This window comes from Neolamprologus brichardi, chromosome 16, assembly GCF_056152115.1.
Source record: "Neolamprologus brichardi isolate AB-2024 chromosome 16, ASM5615211v1, whole genome shotgun sequence".
NCBI lineage: Eukaryota > Metazoa > Chordata > Actinopteri > Cichliformes > Cichlidae > Neolamprologus > Neolamprologus brichardi.
This window is the reverse complement of record NC_142119.1, coordinates 29,664,010-29,683,256: the sequence shown is the minus strand read 5'-3', so window position 1 is coordinate 29,683,256 and position 19,247 is coordinate 29,664,010. Positions and strand designations below refer to the sequence as shown.

The 19,247-nt window shown below is 37.8% G+C and overlaps 1 protein-coding gene across 1 annotated transcript in view; it reads right to left on the bottom strand.

The window, feature by feature from the left end:
- The window catches only part of LOC102789333 (ephrin type-A receptor 6-like), a 175,485-nt gene that overhangs the window by 25,472 nt on the left and 130,766 nt on the right, over positions 1–19,247 (bottom strand). Inside the window, exons 6-8 of the mRNA XM_006802383.3 lie at positions 10,002–10,126; positions 9,487–9,649; positions 7,044–7,152 (exon numbers count right to left, since the gene is read on the bottom strand). Coding sequence (XP_006802446.1) covers positions 7,044–7,152; positions 9,487–9,649; positions 10,002–10,126 — 397 coding nt within the window. The remainder of the gene's footprint in view (positions 1–7,043; positions 7,153–9,486; positions 9,650–10,001; positions 10,127–19,247) is intronic.

Sequence of the window (19,247 nt, the reverse complement as noted above, 5' to 3'; positions counted from 1 at the left end):
CACTGTCACTTCGAAGGAGACTCCTCGCTTCACTGTCACTGCTGTAGACTTGTCTGCCTCTCTCAGCCCTGCTCCTCCACACCACTGTGGTCCAGGAGGGATGGAGTTGGTGGTGGTGAGTGACAGAGGTCCTGCAGCTTGTCCTGATTCCAGCGGGACGTGATGGAACTGCATGTTTTTGGGTTTTTTTCTGCTGCTCTGGGACTTGTTCGAGCTTAAATATACACAACACAACTAAAAGCACATGCTACTATTAACATAACAAGAATAAACAGATTACAGTGCAAGTTCATAAGCTGGCTTTCCTTCAAGTTTGTGTACTGTTCTTATTAGTATGCAGTATAGTCATCACTTCCCCATTATGCCCAAGACAACAAAAGGCGGCAAAAATCTTAATATACCAAAGAGTTTGATAAATAAGTCATAGAAAGACAGTAATTACAAACAGCTGCAGCCATTTAGTTCCACACAGACATCTAGGGAGAGATGGAAGGAGTACTGGGTAATTTTCCCTGAGTAAAAATGCACCAAAATAAAAGCAAAGAATTTAAAACACAGGCCTATGTTGAGTAAAGGCTACTATATTTAATGTATCTTTACATATTTTAGCCTTCCAAGGTGAGCCACATTGGATATTTATGCCCCAGTCCTCAACAGTATACTATATTTCTTGTCTAAACTGACTAGTGATAAATTACGAATACACAATACTTTCTGACTACTTAAATTCATCAGGAATGAGAACAAAGTAAATCCTGCTTTTAGGAATTTTAAGTGACACAGATCAATGAAACAAACGCTTATATATAATAATAAATAATAAAAATAATTGCCAAAAATACCGAGGTAAAACTCAGGGAAAAAAAAAAAAATTAGTTATTGCTAGAAATTTGCAAAAGTCTATTAAGGCTGTAAAAAACGGCTCTAACATTTAAACCTGCAACATCAGTTCATTGAGGTTTGTGGGCCCATTTGTGGATGCACAGCGCCACTACAGCATTTCAACTTTGTAACACTGTAAATCATTTTTTCTCAGCCACGCTGTTGTAGATTTGCTTTAACTGTTGAAGAGATTATGTCATATTTGGCTCTAGAATATTTGGTACAGAGAGAAAGTTCATGGTTGACTGCAAGGTGCTCATATACTGTGGCTGCAAAACAAGCCCAAACCATCACCTCTCCAACACCGTGCTTAATAACTGGTATGAAACGTTTGTCCTTACATGATGTGTTTCCACTAGTTGTGGCTCTGGATGGCAGACATCTCCACTTTGGTCTCATCTGTACTTGTTCAGTTGCAACTTTTTAAACCTAAGCTGCAGTGCCACCACGCTCAATTTAAAGAAAAGATGCTTTCTCTTAGCGACGCTTCCAAACACGTCAAACTTATTCGGTCTTTTTCTACTGTCAAAATTTTCTGCAATCTGACAGATGTAGCTCTTAGCTTTTTTGCAGTTACTTTGAGCATTACACGATCTGATCTGACCTTGGGTTGAATGTGCTGAGATGTCAACTCTTGGGAAGGCTGGGGCATTGTGTTACTACACACCTGAATGCTCCAGACCTGCAAACTGTCAAATCGACTGCTTTTACAGAGGTGGTCACACTTATCCTACACTTGCTCCTATCCAGTATTACTGTATGTATATACAGCCATATGAAATACAAATCAAGTTCACACTGCTATGTAGTGAACTGAGGAAACATCAAGAACAAAAAAAACCTTTATTTGGCTAGCAGACAGGAGCTGCAGTCAGATATTCTGTAGGCCTATGTTGATTCCACGTGACACCAATTTGTAGCAGACAGACATGATAAATTGTTTGAATAACATTATTGATTATTGCAGTTTTAAGCAACAGGAGAAGCTGATGTCTTCCTCATGGCTGGCTTTTTTTTTTCTCCACAGCTTCAGCTGGATCAGCAGCCACATGAATTATGCAGGAGACCTCTTCTTCTTCTTCTTTTAATAATACATTTTTTCTGTCTGAAATGTGATGTGAGGTAGAGGTGCTGCCTCAGTAACTATTCTAATCAACAAAAACAACCTCCCCAGAATGACAGAGAGGCCAGGCTAACTGAAAGGATAATGCAGGCTGTGACTGAATAAGTTTGGGGTGAAAACGCAGACAGTGCAGTAGAGGAGAAAGTGTTGGCGCTTGCTTCCGCAAGTGTGTGTGGGTTCATGTGATCACATATGAGCCTTCTTCTCTTTGAAGACTTAACATAATCCGGGTTGCCAGATTAGAGCAGGTGTCAGAGGGCTGTGAGCCACAGGTTGCCAGACTGGGCTCCGGCTAAGTGAAGTCTGTGGGATCCTGGACACTGATAGACAGAGCAGATAACATGGCGGGTAACAGTGGCAGAGAGGACAAGAAGGGGATTTGGAAAGCTACTGTTGACCTCTGCTGATGAGGTCAAGCTGTTCATTAAAGAAATCGTGGCATGTGCCTTTATCAGTCTTTTCCAGTCCTGTCCTCTGATCCCCTTTATCCGCCTATCCTTCTGTCTCACCGGCTTTCATGTTGTAAGGAGGCCACACACGCACACACACACAATAACGGCTATCACACACAAAGACCTTGGCTTCTTCCACTGTTCTCTGCCCTGTCGAACATTGTTAGAGTACATATTCACACACGCATATTCAAAAGCACTTTACCCACCCACACACCTCAGTAAAACAACCTTGCTCAGAGCCCTAATCAAAGCATCAGTGTAATTCAAACCACTCCTCTCTTACCCTAACATCCCTCACAGTCACCTCACTGCAGTGCACCGCTGTGCTGCAGAGGCTACAAAGGGCACAAAAGGAAGGATGGATTAAAGGAAATATGACGAAAACGATTAAAAAACATTGCAGCAGTGTAGTGCAAAACTCTTCAGCTAGGCTACATCTGTGTAATCATGACACCTTCATTCTCATAGAAGCTCCCACTCTTCAAACCTAGCATAAGCAGAAAGCAAACATAGATGTAAATTTAGTAAGCTTTTAGGCCAGCCAGGTGTTAAACACAAGTCCTCTACAACCTTACATCGATGAGAGGCGTATGACTGAAAGCTTCCATCTTTTCCAGGCAGCTCAAGTACGTTTGGAGCTTTTTTGAAACTGAAAGAGAGTGAAAGTTCCTCCTACACAGGGCAGCGGGACCGCAGATATGATAGCTTGTGATGGAGTCAAAAAACACTCCAACTGCTGTTGTGACTGCTATTAGACAAATTCAGGTAAAAAAAAAAAAGGTCTTCTTGTACTACAATTCAAAAACTCTTGCACCTAGTTTGTGCATGCCATCGTAAGTACCCTCCTACAAACATTGATCACATAGAACTACCAAAATCCAAAATATGCTCTAAATGTCAGCTGTTAAACTTGGACTTTGCGGACTTTTGCATTTAAATGAAACCAACAATAAAGGTGTTCACTGCACATCTAACATAAAAAACAAGAAAATATAAAATAATATCTGTGAAGTTTATGGTTGCAGTCCTCTGGCAACCGGGATGAAGAGTTCAAGTACAAGTTGCAGTTTCTAAAAGTTCCAATAATTTTTCCCAGTCGAAATGAATTTGAAGCACAGCGGAAACACGTCCATGTCTTGGATCTAAATTAAAGCTTTCTGATGAAACTATGAGTGTAAGAGATTGAGAAATGCATTAGAAAATATCAGGTCAAAGGTCAGGTTTAGATAATAAAAACGTCCCGGGTCCACACGTTCCATTCAAAGGCTTTAAAGGCATTTGAAGCATGTGCTTCTAAAGCCGGGTAGAAGGACAATAGTGTTAAGGAAACTAAAAACACCACCTGCATGTTAAATCAGCTCACATTGACTTCTGAGTCGGTGCTGAGTGACTTAAGCAATTATGGTGTGTGTTTTGTTTTGTCTTTGCACTTTGTTAAATCTTCATAAACTATGGGTTACTTAATCTCAAACATAAAGACCCTGCACACCACCGCTATACCCACACGTGTTATTTATTTTTCAAAAATAAATAAATCACTTGGATATCCGGAGACCAATATCGCCAGGTATCTAATTCATTGTCAGCCCCATTAAAAGGAATTGCGGGAAATCTTTGATGAAAATCATTAACTTGGAGTATTTTGATTGAGCTCGCGTCCAAAGACATCAAACACTTTATATGGAACAGACATTTTTGTCCACTGAACCCAAATCATTCCTAATGTCAAATGCCTTCTTGGTGGGACACTAGTCAGCTGCAGTAATGTTAGAGGTATATTGTAGTATACATTTACACTACATATGCTCAGGGTGTTATGGCTCACACCCTCCGCACACCAGATCTCTGCGGATCTAGAAAGCTATGTATAGGTGTGGCTCATGTTATATTACTTGAATGGAAAAGTGCCTATTAATACCAGTCCCTGTAGGCTTGGGGTGCTTTGGCTCAGGAGTGTCTGAGTTGTGAACCACAGCCCACCAAGTCGGTTGGTTGTCTACAAATGGAAATGTTGGTGGTTCGATCCTCGGGTCCTATAGTTTATGTAATGAAGGATCGTTGGCCAAGATATTGCATCCACTCTGTGCCTGTCATAGTAGGGAAGTGCTTAAGGCATTGAATACAGCACTTGTGAATGAGGCTTTTAGTTAGAAGTACTTTGTTTATTCAGCTAGAGTAGAAAGGTGTTATATAAAAAGTATCAGTCTACTTAAGAGAAACAGTCAAATGCATCTTTATATGTTAAAAACTGTAATTGTGTGAAAGATAATCAGTTCATCAGGCAATTGGTGACAAATGCATAAAAAAACAAGGTGCAAAAGATGAGATTTGCCACCTTAGAAACATTGTACTTCTCTTTATACCTCTATTTTTGCATTTGTTATTTCTGTGATTTTTCACACAGATAACCCACTGGAACACTATCAATGTCTCTCTGCAGAGATATTCTGACAATGTGTGTTGTTCGGTATATTTTAAATGATATCTCATCTTCCTCCCTCTATGACAGTCCGCCTTTTACTTCAATTCAGTCTGACTGTGAACACTTTTGATTTCCAATCTGATCGGACAGCGTGCCTTAATAATTCAATCTGGGAGCCTATATCACGGCTACCAGCAAATGTGACTGAGAAAATCTTCACCATCTTTAAAACTAAAATACAAAAAATACATTTTTTAAACAGTTATTTTGCTGTCAAGGTGTCAGAATCTTAATAATGCACTCTTGCTTATCTTGCTTCATTTCCACCTCTTATTTTGGACAAAACAGGTCATCAATGTTGTAGATGTTTTAAATCCAAATTCAAATTTTGGTATTTGTCTTTAGAACTCTGTGGGTGTTGTAAATTATCCAGACTCTGTGTGTTACCAAAGATTATGTCTTAGAAAAATAATAGTTGTCTTGAGCTGTTATTTATTTGATTTAATTAATTTGTATCAATAGAGATCAATCCATTGTTTTATTACCAGGAGCTATAATATTGTTGTCATTTGCATGTGAATGGAACCACAGCTTCAGATTGTTGGATTACTATAAATATTATCAAAAGATGCAAAACTCCTTTTTAAAAATGGTCTCCATAAATGTTTGAGAAATCAACATCAATATTAAATGGATGTGTATTATTTGCAAACAGAAGATGAATTTGTGATGTTGAATATTTCACTTTTTGTGAGCAATTCTACTTATTTTTTTGATCAGTATCTTCACAGTGAAACTGAAAATTATTTAGCTTCCAAATCTAGCTTCTGAAATAGAGTCTTGAAAGTGTTGTTGCTTTTCTTTTCTGTCTTGCAGAGTTACACACCTGTGCATCTGCCCACATACTATACTTGAATGTGGATCTTTAACGTTAGGGCAGACTAATGATTTACCTTTTTTCCTTCTTCCTTTGCATATGTCTGTCTGTGTGTCTTTTTCCTCAAATATATTTGGTGCTTTGACTGAATTATTAGGTTACCTAATGTAATGTGATAAATTGGCAAAACTGATTAGAAATTTAGTTTGTTCAAAAACTCATGATTATCAATTTAATACATAATTGAAACTAAAAATTGCTTAATTATTTAAATCACTATAAAGGCAATACCTTCTACACAAATTCACATTTTGTTCTTAAAATAAGTGTGCACAAACGATATATAACCCTATAATTCGTTTATATGTCCTTCCCTTCCCTGGGTTTTAGTGGTATTCTGTGTCCAAAGGTAATTGCTGAAGCAAATGTAGTGAAAGGCTGTGCCAATGCCCTGTGGAAATATTGAGCACATACATTACTGTAAGGAATTTTGAAGCTTACAGTTATACTTAAATGAATCATTACAGTCATACTTAAATGGATCAGAGCCGTCCCTAACAGTATTAGCTGCACTTGTACTTTTCCTGTCATGACAAGCCAAATTGTCTGCTGTTAAAGACGCCTGGTTACCTTTCGACATACCTCACTAACGGTAACAAGTGAAATATTCCTCCTCCTTAACTATTTGTAGGCTGAATCCTGTAGCCTGAAGCCTGAGATGACATTTTGTAAATGTTCAGATCACTTAGGGCTCTGCACATCAACATATAAAAATATCAAAGATGTGAAAATGTTTTTGCACCTAAATGTTTCAAATCATAAAACAAATTTGAATATTAGACAAACAGAATTGGTCCTAGCACAGAACCCTGTGGAACCCCATAATTAACTTTAGTGTGTAAAGAGGACTCTCTATTTACATGAACAAATTGTAGTCTATTAAATATATATGACGGATAAATAGGACACAAACCATGACTTTGGTCAGCACACTTATCAAAACTTCCCACTGTGGACATTGTGGCTGCAAAACTTTACACGGACATCTTTTGGGGCTTCTACACTGCACTGATATCTGCACAATGAAACCAAATAATCTAACCAATAGGAAGAATGAATTATGTGATTACCATATCTACCTTTGAAGCACAGACAACACCACCCAACTGACTTTTAAAGTGATATTTCCACTTAATGCACAGACAAGAGTGGATATCAGTTGAAACTAACCATGCAGTGAAATATTCACTCTGAGTAAAACCAGGATAAGTATATCCATCTTACCTTCCAGTGATGAGGAGGAAGAGAGTGAGGATGACAAGAAGAGTAAAGCCACCAACCGCTGCTGTGACGATCACTAACACCTGGCCTTGATCAGAAGCCATGTTGGAGGCTGAAGGTAAAAGAAACAGTAGGAAAGAAAATGAGATGAGGAGGAAAATATGTAGCTGGGCGGAGACATTATGTGGGGAAAAGTAAAATAACATCATCATGTTAGAAACATGGAAAGCGGAGTAAGAGCGCTTAAAAAAGATAAAAACAAACATGGACAAATCAGAGGGAAGTGAGGGGATTTCAGCAAAACAATCATTCAACATCATTTTCATTATCTCTTATCATCAGTGTAGTATGCATAGACCATGTAAGCTCTCTTGATAGGTAGATATTAGGAGACATGTTTGATCTGCTCTTCATAATGCAAGAAAACCCTCAGTTAACTTTCACACGGGAATGATTCATTTGCCTGCTGCTGTTTAATTAATATTATTCATTCATGAAATTGTGATTTAGTCCATGAACATTTGGTTAAATTGGACCCATTTGATATTCATGATTTTCCCTTTTCTGTGTCTTGTCACAAGGCTAACGAATCCCAGATAATTGAAAGATGATTGCTATTACCAAACTTATTTCTATAATATTTCATGCTTAATGAATATGAATTGGAGATCTGGGTGCGTGGTCGCTAGCCCAAAGAGCGAGCCTCATGTGGGTTAATACATTAAGTGCGTGTGTGAATAGAGCCAAGAGCACATATGTGAACGGAGGTTGTCGAGAATATGTGTGTTTTGGTTGATAAAAATAATTACAGTCTATTTAGGGGATGGTAGAGTGAAAGTGGCGGTGGTCACATGACACAAGGCAATTTTCCTAGTCCTAAGCTTCACATCACTAACTAAACAGATGTGTTGGACTGACGCTGCTGTAATGAGGTGTGCACAGGGAGAGAGGGGTGGCAGAGGAGGGGATGAAAAATGCAAGGTGAGGAAAGGGATGACAGAAGTGACAGACAGATACACAGACAGATGGAAAACCTATTGCGGTGACAGTAACTGACAGGCAGACAGACAGACTGACACAGAAGGAGAAAGCGACAGGGGCCAAAACTGCTTTTTTTTTCTCTTTCAGATAAAAGGCCAGGCAGTACAAAGGCTTGGCCAAGCACTCTCTGATCCACAGATAAAGCAAAGCTCTGCAGCTTTGGAAGGGAGAGGGCCACTATGAAGCCAAATCACCCCTCAACAATACCTGACCCAACATAAAAGGGCATCTGGACCTTTGTATTTTATGAGTAGACTTGCAATAAAGCACCTACTCACACATACACACTGGGAGAAAACATTGATTCAGAGTACACCAAACATCAAGGCTGTATTGTCAGACTCCCCTGTTGATTGTATTCAGTTTTTCGATTGCCGTTGCAAGTGATATTCTGACCTTTTAGGCGTTCAGGGGTTGTGGTTTCAACCTATATGAAATTCACACTGCAGAGATGCCAAATGTTCACATTGTAGTTAAATCCATGACTACTCCATCTTGTGTTTTCTATCCAGGTGTAGTAGCCCTGTGTTTGGGATCACTGTCATTTTGAAAAATGAAGCCACTGCCAATCAGATGGTTTCCAGATGGTATTCCATGGTGGATCGAAATTTGATTCACTTTATTTTTCTGTGCTTATTATCCCATCAATTTGAACAATTTAACAATAGATGGATCAATGAGATGTTGCACAGCATGCTGAGATATGCCAAGTTTTTAGCTAGTAGCTCTTAGGGAAACACCTCTCAAGACTTTTGCACCACACTGTATATACATAGGAAATAAGAAGGCATTTAAAGACCAAGTATTGTAAAGAGATTTTGCTGCTGTTATTCCATGTTTAAACACAAAAATCAAACTTGATCTGGAACTATAATAACTGTAACTACAGGCTGATTGGAGGGGAAAAGAATATAATATATTTATAAAGCAACAACAAAAAATGCTCATGTTGTTGTACTGAACTGACAAATAAAAACTGTACTTCTGACACCAACATTTCCGATATATATAACTGTGCCTAATTGGGAACCAGGCGACTTCTAATTAGTAGCTGTGAGATATGAAAGTGGTGGTGTTATGTGTGGAAACTTGAAGGTGGTCTCACATCCAGGTTTATTATTTGCTGTGGCGCCTCTGATGTAGGCTGCCTTAGGTGCTGCTTGAGGCTACATGAACTACACTTGAACCTGAGCTGCTGGTTGCAACTAGCATCTTCAATCGCTGACTTACCGTCTTGAAGATGAGCAAAAACAACACATTATTTAGAGTTGAAAATATATTTTTCAATATTAAACCTGATTTTCTCAGACTGAATGAGAAATTATTATTGTCATGCAAAAAACCCTATTTTTTGGCCTTACTGCAGTACAACAAACAAGTACTGTAGATTGTCTGAGGTACTTACAGTCTCCTGTAGTTTCGTATTCATATTTAGGAGAGTAGGAGCTGTATCCGGCAGCTGTTCGGGTGCGCACGCTGAAGACGTACCAAGTTGCTGGTTTTAAACCCGAGACAATCACACTGGGGGCTTTGGTGCGTGTCGATGAGTAGCTCAGCAGCTCGTGTTCCTGTGGGGCAGAACAGAGGGATGATCAAAAGTCTCAGCATTGCGGAGAATATTTTGACCAAGTCTTAAAAGATACATTTGTCATTGATATTTTTTCAAGCAGTGACAAATACTACCTTCCAGCCACATTGTAGTGATGGAGAGCTTGTAAGCTCTTTTGATCACTTTTAGGAACAAATATTACAGGCAGTAAATCATTCCTATGACACATTTGTACTGCTGAGATGTTCTACAAAGTTGCCTTTTCTTGTTAAATTAATGTTGTGAGCTTAATAATTCACCGGAAACATGACATATTCCTCTTGAGAAGTGATATATCTGCCCTTTGAATCATATGCTGAGTATTTTAGTACCTTCTCATAATATTTGACCTCGTAATCAATGATCGGGAGTGTTGTCTGTTCAGGTTGCTGCCAGGAGAGTGCGATGCTGTTTGGAGAAGCCCAGTCCTTCTTTAAAGCCCCGACCAGAGACGGACCTGGTTTGCAAACACACAGACAGGTATCATTTTCAGTATCTTTACCCTCTTGGCATTGTTGAGAAACTGCTGCTGAAGACACTACATGCTATTGTACACAAAGTGCACGAAGAGTTTGTAACTATGAACTGCACTGTGCCAAGACTCAGCAGCAGAAAATAATTTAATTAGCAAGCTTACTCTTTCACATGAATCACCATTCCCCTCCAATAAGTCTGTATTTCTAACAGTCCAATCTAGAATTTTGTTTTCTCTGCGGTCTCTTTGTGTGGTATATTTGAGAGCTATTTAGCCATAATTACATACAATTTTATAGATTTTATAGACTGTATTATCTATAGGCATAAAATCACATTAAAGAATTAAAGACTCAGCTAAACAAACAATAGAATTAAGCAGACCATTGAGGTATTCTTGATGTCTTTACTGTGTTTTTGTTCTCACCTGGATTGTTTATTCATACACCGCACTAATGACTGAAATCATAACGGACTACACCAGAAATAAGTAAGTAATGCACAGAGTAAGTACACAAAGTTTTGTTTTTCAGGAGCCCATACTTTTAAAAGTACTGATTCACATCAGCAACAGCTGTAGTTTATTCCAGTAAACAAGAATCTCGCTGAAACAGTGAAAAAGTGAAAAGAGTGAAAAAGTAAACAACAAGGCAAAAACTGAAAAAGAGTTGAATTTCTTTAATTAGTAATTAAGTGTACAAGGCACTTTAGCTGCCTTAAAGGAAGAAATACTACAAAAACCTAGAAGTTAGTCAAAAGAATAATAGGTCAAAAATGTTAAATGATCAAAACACTCTCTGCTCCACTGAGCAGTAAACAACCACAAGCACACAGCTCAGACTGTAAAGAGAGTAACACTCTACACTCAGGTGCTCCCATCCTGACCTTAACTACTCCTAGGCCTAATTACTGAATGGAGTCAGCTGAACAGGGCAGTACCTAAGGCAAGGACGAGAACAAAACACACCCACAGACTCAGCAACCATCAGAGGTGATAAACACTACAGTTCCTTGAATGTCCACCAAAGGCTGGCTCCAAGGGTCTGCTCCCATCTCATAACACTGAGAGAGCAGAAATAAATGTTTATGGGCTGGCACCAAAACACCCCCCCCCCCCCCAAAAAAAACAAACAAACAAACAAACAAACAAACAAAAAAAAACAAACAAAAAACCAACAACTAGTCACCAGCCCACCATGGTATTATAGGAAAAGCCATAAAGCTTTTATAATAAACTTAAACCTACACCATATTCCCTATTCTGGTATTCTAAATAGTACTTAGCAAAAATATAAAACAACCTAATTTATAATTACATATACCTAACTAATAGGGTTGCCAACTCCCAGCAAGAAAAGAAAAGAAATTTCATGGCATGCATTTTTTTTTCCTCTTTGATATTTGGGCATATTGGGACCCGATGAATGTAAACACAAAGAATTACCAGATTTTTCTTTCCCCCACCTCATTTTTGTTTCTAAGAAAAATGAGAGCCACATATGAGGATATTCATATAAAATTTCAATACAAAAAATAGCAGTATAATGTCCTCGTGAGTGGATATCAGGCCCTTATAGAGCAAAATTTAGTATTTTGGTCTAAATAACCCAAAATGCGATGTACACATACGTGGACCAGGTCCTAGGAGGTTAAATCTCTGTAGAACCGGTCACCAGAACCAGGTAAGTTAGCGCAATAATTTTTTTTGCATATGAAACCAGAGGAGTTGAACTTACATCTTATGCCATCAGCTTGTCCTAGGTCACGGTTTCCTTCCACATATAGCTTTGCAAAAATTGAATAAAAAGCACTTGCAGCAACAAAAACATAATATTCCAGAAACACGCTTTGCAGCTGTTCATAACACTTCCTACATTGACGTCAGCGCGAACTATCGCATGTCCGCCATTACCTGCCCGAAACCAGAAGTGACGTCATTTCGCGGAAAATGTAGGTTTTTACTTTTGGGGCTTTATAAACCTATCCTGAGGTTAGGTTTATAACATCAGGATAGGTGATCATCATGTTTGACTTCATGCTTTTCTGAATAGTTGCTGGGATGCTTAGAACTCAAATTGCACTGCTTTAAATAGTTTATTTTGATGCATAAGCTGTTTTCTTTGCAAATTTACATTATAGGATTTATTTTCGTTTTTTCTGTAGTATATAAAAATTGGTGTATCTCAAAGATAAAACTAAACACTCAAGATAAGTTTCCTGTTGTTGTAAACTATTTTTGCAACTTTTTTGTATTTAAAGTTTTGAGGGACAAACCTCTTAAATTTCTCTAAGTAGAAATATATGTAAAAAACAAAAATGATTTTCAATTTTTTTGTAGCTTATTGGACTTTTTTGCAATTGATGTAGTTACTATGGACTTGATGCATATATATTATTAAAATTTGGGCTATAACAGTTGTACTGATGTATAGCAACTTGAAATGGTCCCAAAAATGGCTCCACAGCATGTAAAAATATAAAGTAAGCTCTGGCGGACTTGGTTCTATGGTAGGTCTTAAAGGGTTAATTGACAAAAACGATTTTAATTTAATGCATGTATAAAACAAATGCACAGTCCAGCCCTGGTGACAACCCCTACTGGTGTAAAAGATTCTATAACTTTCCCTTTATATTGTAGTAAGGTTTAATGTTATTCATGAAAGATGCATGGTTAAGTGATTCCTGGTTCCTGCAGTCCTCTCAGATAACATCAGCTAAATCAAATAAAATGAATTCAAACATTTGAGTTTATTTTTGGTTTTGCAGCTTTCCTGAATTTTGAAATCAAGTTATCTGACAATAATAATATATTACTGTGTGATTAATTATACAAAATAACCATCCGACAAGTCTGTACTGCGGGGCCGCGTTGCAGGGGCACTGAAGCCCAGGCCTCCCTCTCCCCAGCTACCTCCTCCAGCTTAACAGGCCAGTGCAGCTCCAGACCACCACCCTGGTCTGCCAGTCCAGAGGAATCCCCCTCTGATCTCCATGCAACATTGTAGAGGCGTATCAATCAGGACAGCCCTACAACATCCAGAGCCTTCAGGAACCTCACCCACCCCACGGGCTCTGCCACCAAGGACTGCCTCAGTGACCTCCCCCACATTTGTCTGTACTCAATTTTTTAAAATAAGTCAAATAAGTGAAATGTTAATAATTAATAAACATCAGTGTGTGTGCAATGTGCCCATAAAATCATAAAGCTGTCCAAATGTGCTTGTTTGAAGAAAAACAAATCTCACAATCTTGAAGCTTTTAAATAGTCATTTTTAAAAGTAATCATCTTTTTTTTTATATACAATCTGTGGACAGACTGCTAAGCTAAGAGGAGTCTTTGGGGATCTTAGCAACTCCTACTCTATATATTACTACAGGCACTTCACTGGCTGACAGTGATCACACCTGCCCATCTTGTCGCTTGTACGGTAATTGCCACACTCACACATTCAGTGGTTACTTTTCAAAACACGTCCTAGTTCTTTCAAGTTGTTAAAAAAAACAAATCCACATAGCTGTTTTTCCTTCCCACAGGTTTTAATTGGAAATAAGTGAATAAGCTACATCTTCCTTTCTCAGACTGAATTGCATTAACTTTGGTCTATGAATTTCTGCTGTGTAAATAATTGTGCTGAGCTCCCAAGAGAGGTCGGCAGATGTAACTGCCCTGAGAGTCATTATTATACATTATCATCTAATGTTACAGAGCTGACTCATTATATGATTATAAAATGTAGGCCTGCTTTTCTAATGTGCATTCAAAGTGAAATGATGACACCAATATGTTTTTTGTTTTTTTAAAATCAACTATTCTACAAAACTATGCCTGGGGAAGGTGTTTGCAGTTCTCACATTGACAGAAGTCCGGTATTAGCGGATGGAAGCACTGGGTTAAGGGAACAGACGAGAGATCTTGAAGGCGGATGTTGGGGTTAGGGGTTGGCTGTTAGATAAGATGAAAGTTTTGGGCTGTAGGGGTTTGAGCTTGTTAGCCAGGAGCTGGGAAACCATACTGGTATTGTTTTATCAGAAGAAAATGAAAGTGAACACCTCTGTTGTTGTCACCACTGCTCTTTGCCCACCAATTCTACCTTTTAAAATTTTTAGATTTCCTTCTTTATTCAACATTTGAAGGAACTGGTTACTAGTCTATTAGAGAGCAGGAACCCACAGATGAGAATTTTCTAAAGTTATTTGAAAGGGAATAGGAAACAGATTGCTTTAGTGTTTTCAAACATGAAAGAAGTACTTTTATATTTACAAAGTTGTGTAATCCTACAGAAAAAAATAGAATAAGTAAAAGTCTGTTTTATATGTATTGTACTCCATCTTATGCTGCAATGCAAAATTATTAGTATTAAGGATCAATGAATAAAAGAAACACAGTGTGGTATGAGAGAAATGCAACAATGTGACTTTCTTGAGTTATTATCGCCATATTGTGATGTGTGTTTATGTAGGTGTGTGCATATGTGTAACTTAAACAATGACTAATTTAGTGTAACTCTTTAGGTGCAGCTCACAGTCCTACCTCGACTGTTTTCAGATCTTATCCAAAGCTATCTGACGGCACATGCCCTCTATTATTGCTTCTCTTTATTGCGGTTCAGATGGTATTGTATGGTAAATCATGAGGTTACATTTCTGCCTTCATAATTTTAATCAATTTTGACAAGCCACTGACTGAAATGCAACCTCAAACCATGGCCGCGTTTTACAGATGGCTTTAGACACTCACTGCTTTCACTCTGCTGACCTCCTGTACATGAATTTGAACCAGAAATTTCAAATCTTGATTCGTAACTACCCAAGTCCCCAGTTTTTTTTGAGGAATAACATGCTGAGTTATGCCTATTTTTCAGCCAAGTCGAGAATCACCAATCTGTGTTTTTTCCAGATTTTTTATAGATGCAAATGAAGAATTAGGAATAAGTTATTTGTTTTTGTCAATGCTAGCAACAAAGTCCATCTCACCATCTGTCCATTCATCCGTCCATCGCTTGCAGCGACCTGTTCAGGGTACACCTTGCCTTTCGCCCTGTAGCAGCTGGGATAAGCTCCATGTTCTTTCCTAAATTGTTATGTGTAGACGCAACACTTGTCGGGTCTTGTGTTAGTTATATGCCTTTTTCTGTGGTTGACTCATCAGTGTTAAGTGTTTTCAAAAACAACAAGACCATTCTTCTGAAAATGCTCAGATACAAGGACTGCACTAATAATGAGTAAAGATGGCAGCCAATGTCTAAAGAAAAACTGAAAGAGTTTCAGAAAGCCTGGAGAACTATTGCTCAATGCTGCTTTACAAAAAAAAAAAGCCTGAATCCTTAATAAGAAAACAAAGAAATAAGAGGTGGTTCTAGACTTTTTGCACATCACTATATGAGTGCTTATAGAAGGACTTCTCATAAAGTGTTATGGCTCTTGTTGGAAATGATATCTAACTCATTACAGGTGGCTTTATGATTGTACTGCATATTGAAATACAAGCAATTCTTGCATTCGTTTGTAAATGGTGAATAGAATGCAAACAGCCTCAAAAAACAAAAAAAAAAGTAGCCGATGTTGACTTGACATGATGCCATACGAATGATTAAAACACAAAATAGCTAAACACTACTATCAATAATTTTAACAGAATCAAAACTGATGAAATAAGCGGTGATGTATACTGAACAACATTTAATGCCGTGCAACAGCCACTTTTACATTAAATGCTTTTTAATGCTTGGCTTCTTCTTAATAACCGGAGATTTAATAGGCATGTAAAATTTGGTAGGTAGTTTGAAATGGTAGTCAAACCAGAACAACCTAATGTCATGCACGATTGAAAACAGCCAATAATATTAGGATAATCAAGAAAGCTCAAAGGGCAGGGGTGTATATGCATAAATGTGTGTGTAAGTACGTCTATGCACATTTTGTCTTAAAAAGAAAGCATGAAGGAGCTGGAGTAGAAAATAAACCCTTGCTTTTCAATAAGCTGAAGCTGCTGACATCTTATTAGGTGTTATCATTATATTACCTCTCATATGACCATTTTACTCAGAGCGTGCTCATATCCTTTTCCGTGTCTGTCCTTGGTGGCAGAGAAAATTCATCTCAGGAGGACTTTATCTGATCTAACTCTGTGTAATGAACCACTCTGTTGAGGCTGTGATGTTGCAGGGTTTCTTCTGCTTCTCATGCCAGCCGGGTACAACAGTAGTGGCAGGCCAATGTGGTTTGCAGCCGCAGCTATGTTGTAGATGCATTAAACTCAGACACAAGATTGTGGGAATCTGACGTTAACATTTTGGCCCCTGATAGGGAACAATAAACACAGGGTAAATACAATCCCCTCTGACTCATGGAAGCACATGAACATGAAGTGCTCAGAAGAGCTGAACAATATGTTTAGCACAGAAGCAAGGACATTGTCCATCTGGCTTAAAATAATTGCCAGTATAAATATGACAGGTCTGCTTGCATCAGATTTTCCCTCTCGCTATGCTTGGATTTGTACAACAAGGGCCTATCTATCTATCTATCTATCTATCTATATATATATATATATATATATATATATATATATATATATATATATATATATATATCTATATCTATATCTATATCTATCTATCTATATATATAGATATATATATATATCTATATATATCTATATCTATATCTATATATATATATCTATATATATATATATATCTATATATATATAGATATATATATATACATATACACATACACAAACAAATATATATTCACACACAGATTTTTGGTAGTACTTTCTATTACAGCTTGGTAATAAAGGAATAATAGTAAGGTAATAAGCCAAAAACAAGAATGTAATAATGTGGTCATTTTTAAGTTATTACCAGCAATTACCAAAGTAATAACCACTTAATATGCAAGTAAATCATGGAAGCAACAGTGGTTACAGTTGAGTAATATTATGCTGAAATTTATGTAATTGGATAATAAGGGAAAATACAGGAAATGCAGCTCCGTAATAAAATGGTAATAGTAGGGTAACAAGAAAGAAACAGAACATAATAATATGGTAATTATTACCCCTCAATTACCTGTGGTAGTTTCTGTCTAATGAGCAGGAAACAGAGCTGCAAAATGCAAAACTGCCTGTTTCTATTTAATAATAGATTAATTACCTATTAAATCAAACTGAAAAAGTGTGTGATTAGTGAATAAAGAAAAGACACACACAGATGCACATGCACACACACACCCCGTCAGCTACCCTGAAGTAGAAAAAATGGCTAAGAGAATGAAAGCTATGATGTGCTTTATCAGGAAAATATAACTATGTTTTGTGGCAAGCTACTATTAGAATTTGGCAAAAAATGTTCTTGCAATCTGGAAAGTGAATAATACAAATAGCACACATGTTCATTAAATACTAGAAAGCCACAGTGAGTAAAAAAGACAGGGACAGAGAGAGACCCCTATTCCATAGCTGGGGATCATTCCACCAAAAACAAATTATGAAAGTACTAGACAAACTTTAAAAAAAAATGCTGAGTATAGTGTTTTTAAGCAAACTTTATCAACTTTGTGAAACACATGTCTACTTCAAGCTTGTTAAGTCAATTTTTCCTTTGTTTGTGTAAAAAAAACGAAACAATGCAGTACTAGGCTGCTGTAGTCGAGATTGTATGTCTAAGGACTCTTTAATGTGCCAAGATGTGGGAACGTATTGTTTAAACAAGTTCCACAACTTACAGCTCTTTCTGATAAAAAAGTTGAATATAAAAAGAGGAATTTCATGATAAAGTTTTGTGAGTTTTTGAGGTAGTTGTTGAGTTTTGATGAAATGCCATTATGTAGTCCTTTTATTAACCACAAAATTAGCAGATCAAAAGGGGAGCCTTAGGAAGGTAACTGACTGCCCTGAAAACATCAATCCAGTACTATGTTAACCTTTTTAGTGTTCCAGCTCTCAAAGGCAGTGGTAACTGATTAAACAAGCATTAGCTATCTAGCCTGTTAACAGTATAATATTTCATTTTTATGCTGAGGTTCAAACCATGAACTAAAATGGGGAAAAAAGGTGATTTAAGTGACTTTGGTCATAGGTGCCAGACAAGCTGGTCTGAGTGCTTTAGAAACTGCTGATCTACTGGAATTGATCGGAAAAAGAGAAAATATTGAATGACCAGGAGTTTTCTGGGAGAAAATGCCTTGTTGATACCAGATTTCTGAGGACAATGGCCAAACTGCTTCAAGCTGAAAGGAAGGCAGAAATAAATTACTTTTGCTTAGCTGTAACAAGTACAAGAAAGATTTACAGAAGAGCACAACGTGTCAAACATTGAATTAGATGAGCTACAGAGGCAGAAGATCACATCAGCTTCCACTCCTGTCAGCTAAGAATAGGAAAATGAGGCTACAGTTCACACAGGTTAACCAAACAACAGACAGTAGGAAAAACGTTGCCTGGTCTGATGAGCTTTGATTTCTGCTACAAGGTTTAAATAGTAGGGTCAATATCTGGCAGAAAGAACACTCGAAAGAATGAACCCATCCTGCCTTGCAACCAAATCGGGATTGTTGAAGTGCTGCAGCCTACTTGAGTGTTGTTGCTGACCATGTCCATGCCTTTATGACAACAGTGTACCCGTTGTTTATGTTGCAAGGTTCAAATAATCTGAAACTGGTTTTCTTCAATATTACACTGAGTTCGCTGTACTAAATTTGGCCTCCACAGCCACCAGATTTCACTACCACATTATATTTGCTTCTCTGTAAACAGCAGATGCGTTGCTCTAAAGGCCTGCTGCCTTTGAAACACAACAATGTCTCCCGGTGCTGACAAGATACTTTGAGGACACAGGGCACACATCAATTGTCTTTAATGATTTTGTATGTGGATTATTACACCGGCGGCATGAAATGTGCCAGAGGAACTCACTATCCTTTTTTGAGATGAAGAAGCACTGGAAAGGCATTAGAAACACCAGTCAATTACGACGCCCAATGGATGGATTTTGCAGTCAAGCGTGGTTAAGCTCAACATAAACTAATGGGGAGTCTTTAAATGAGCTTGACCTGCATATGATTTTAATTAGCTTTCCTGCCCTAAAGGCTTCCATTAA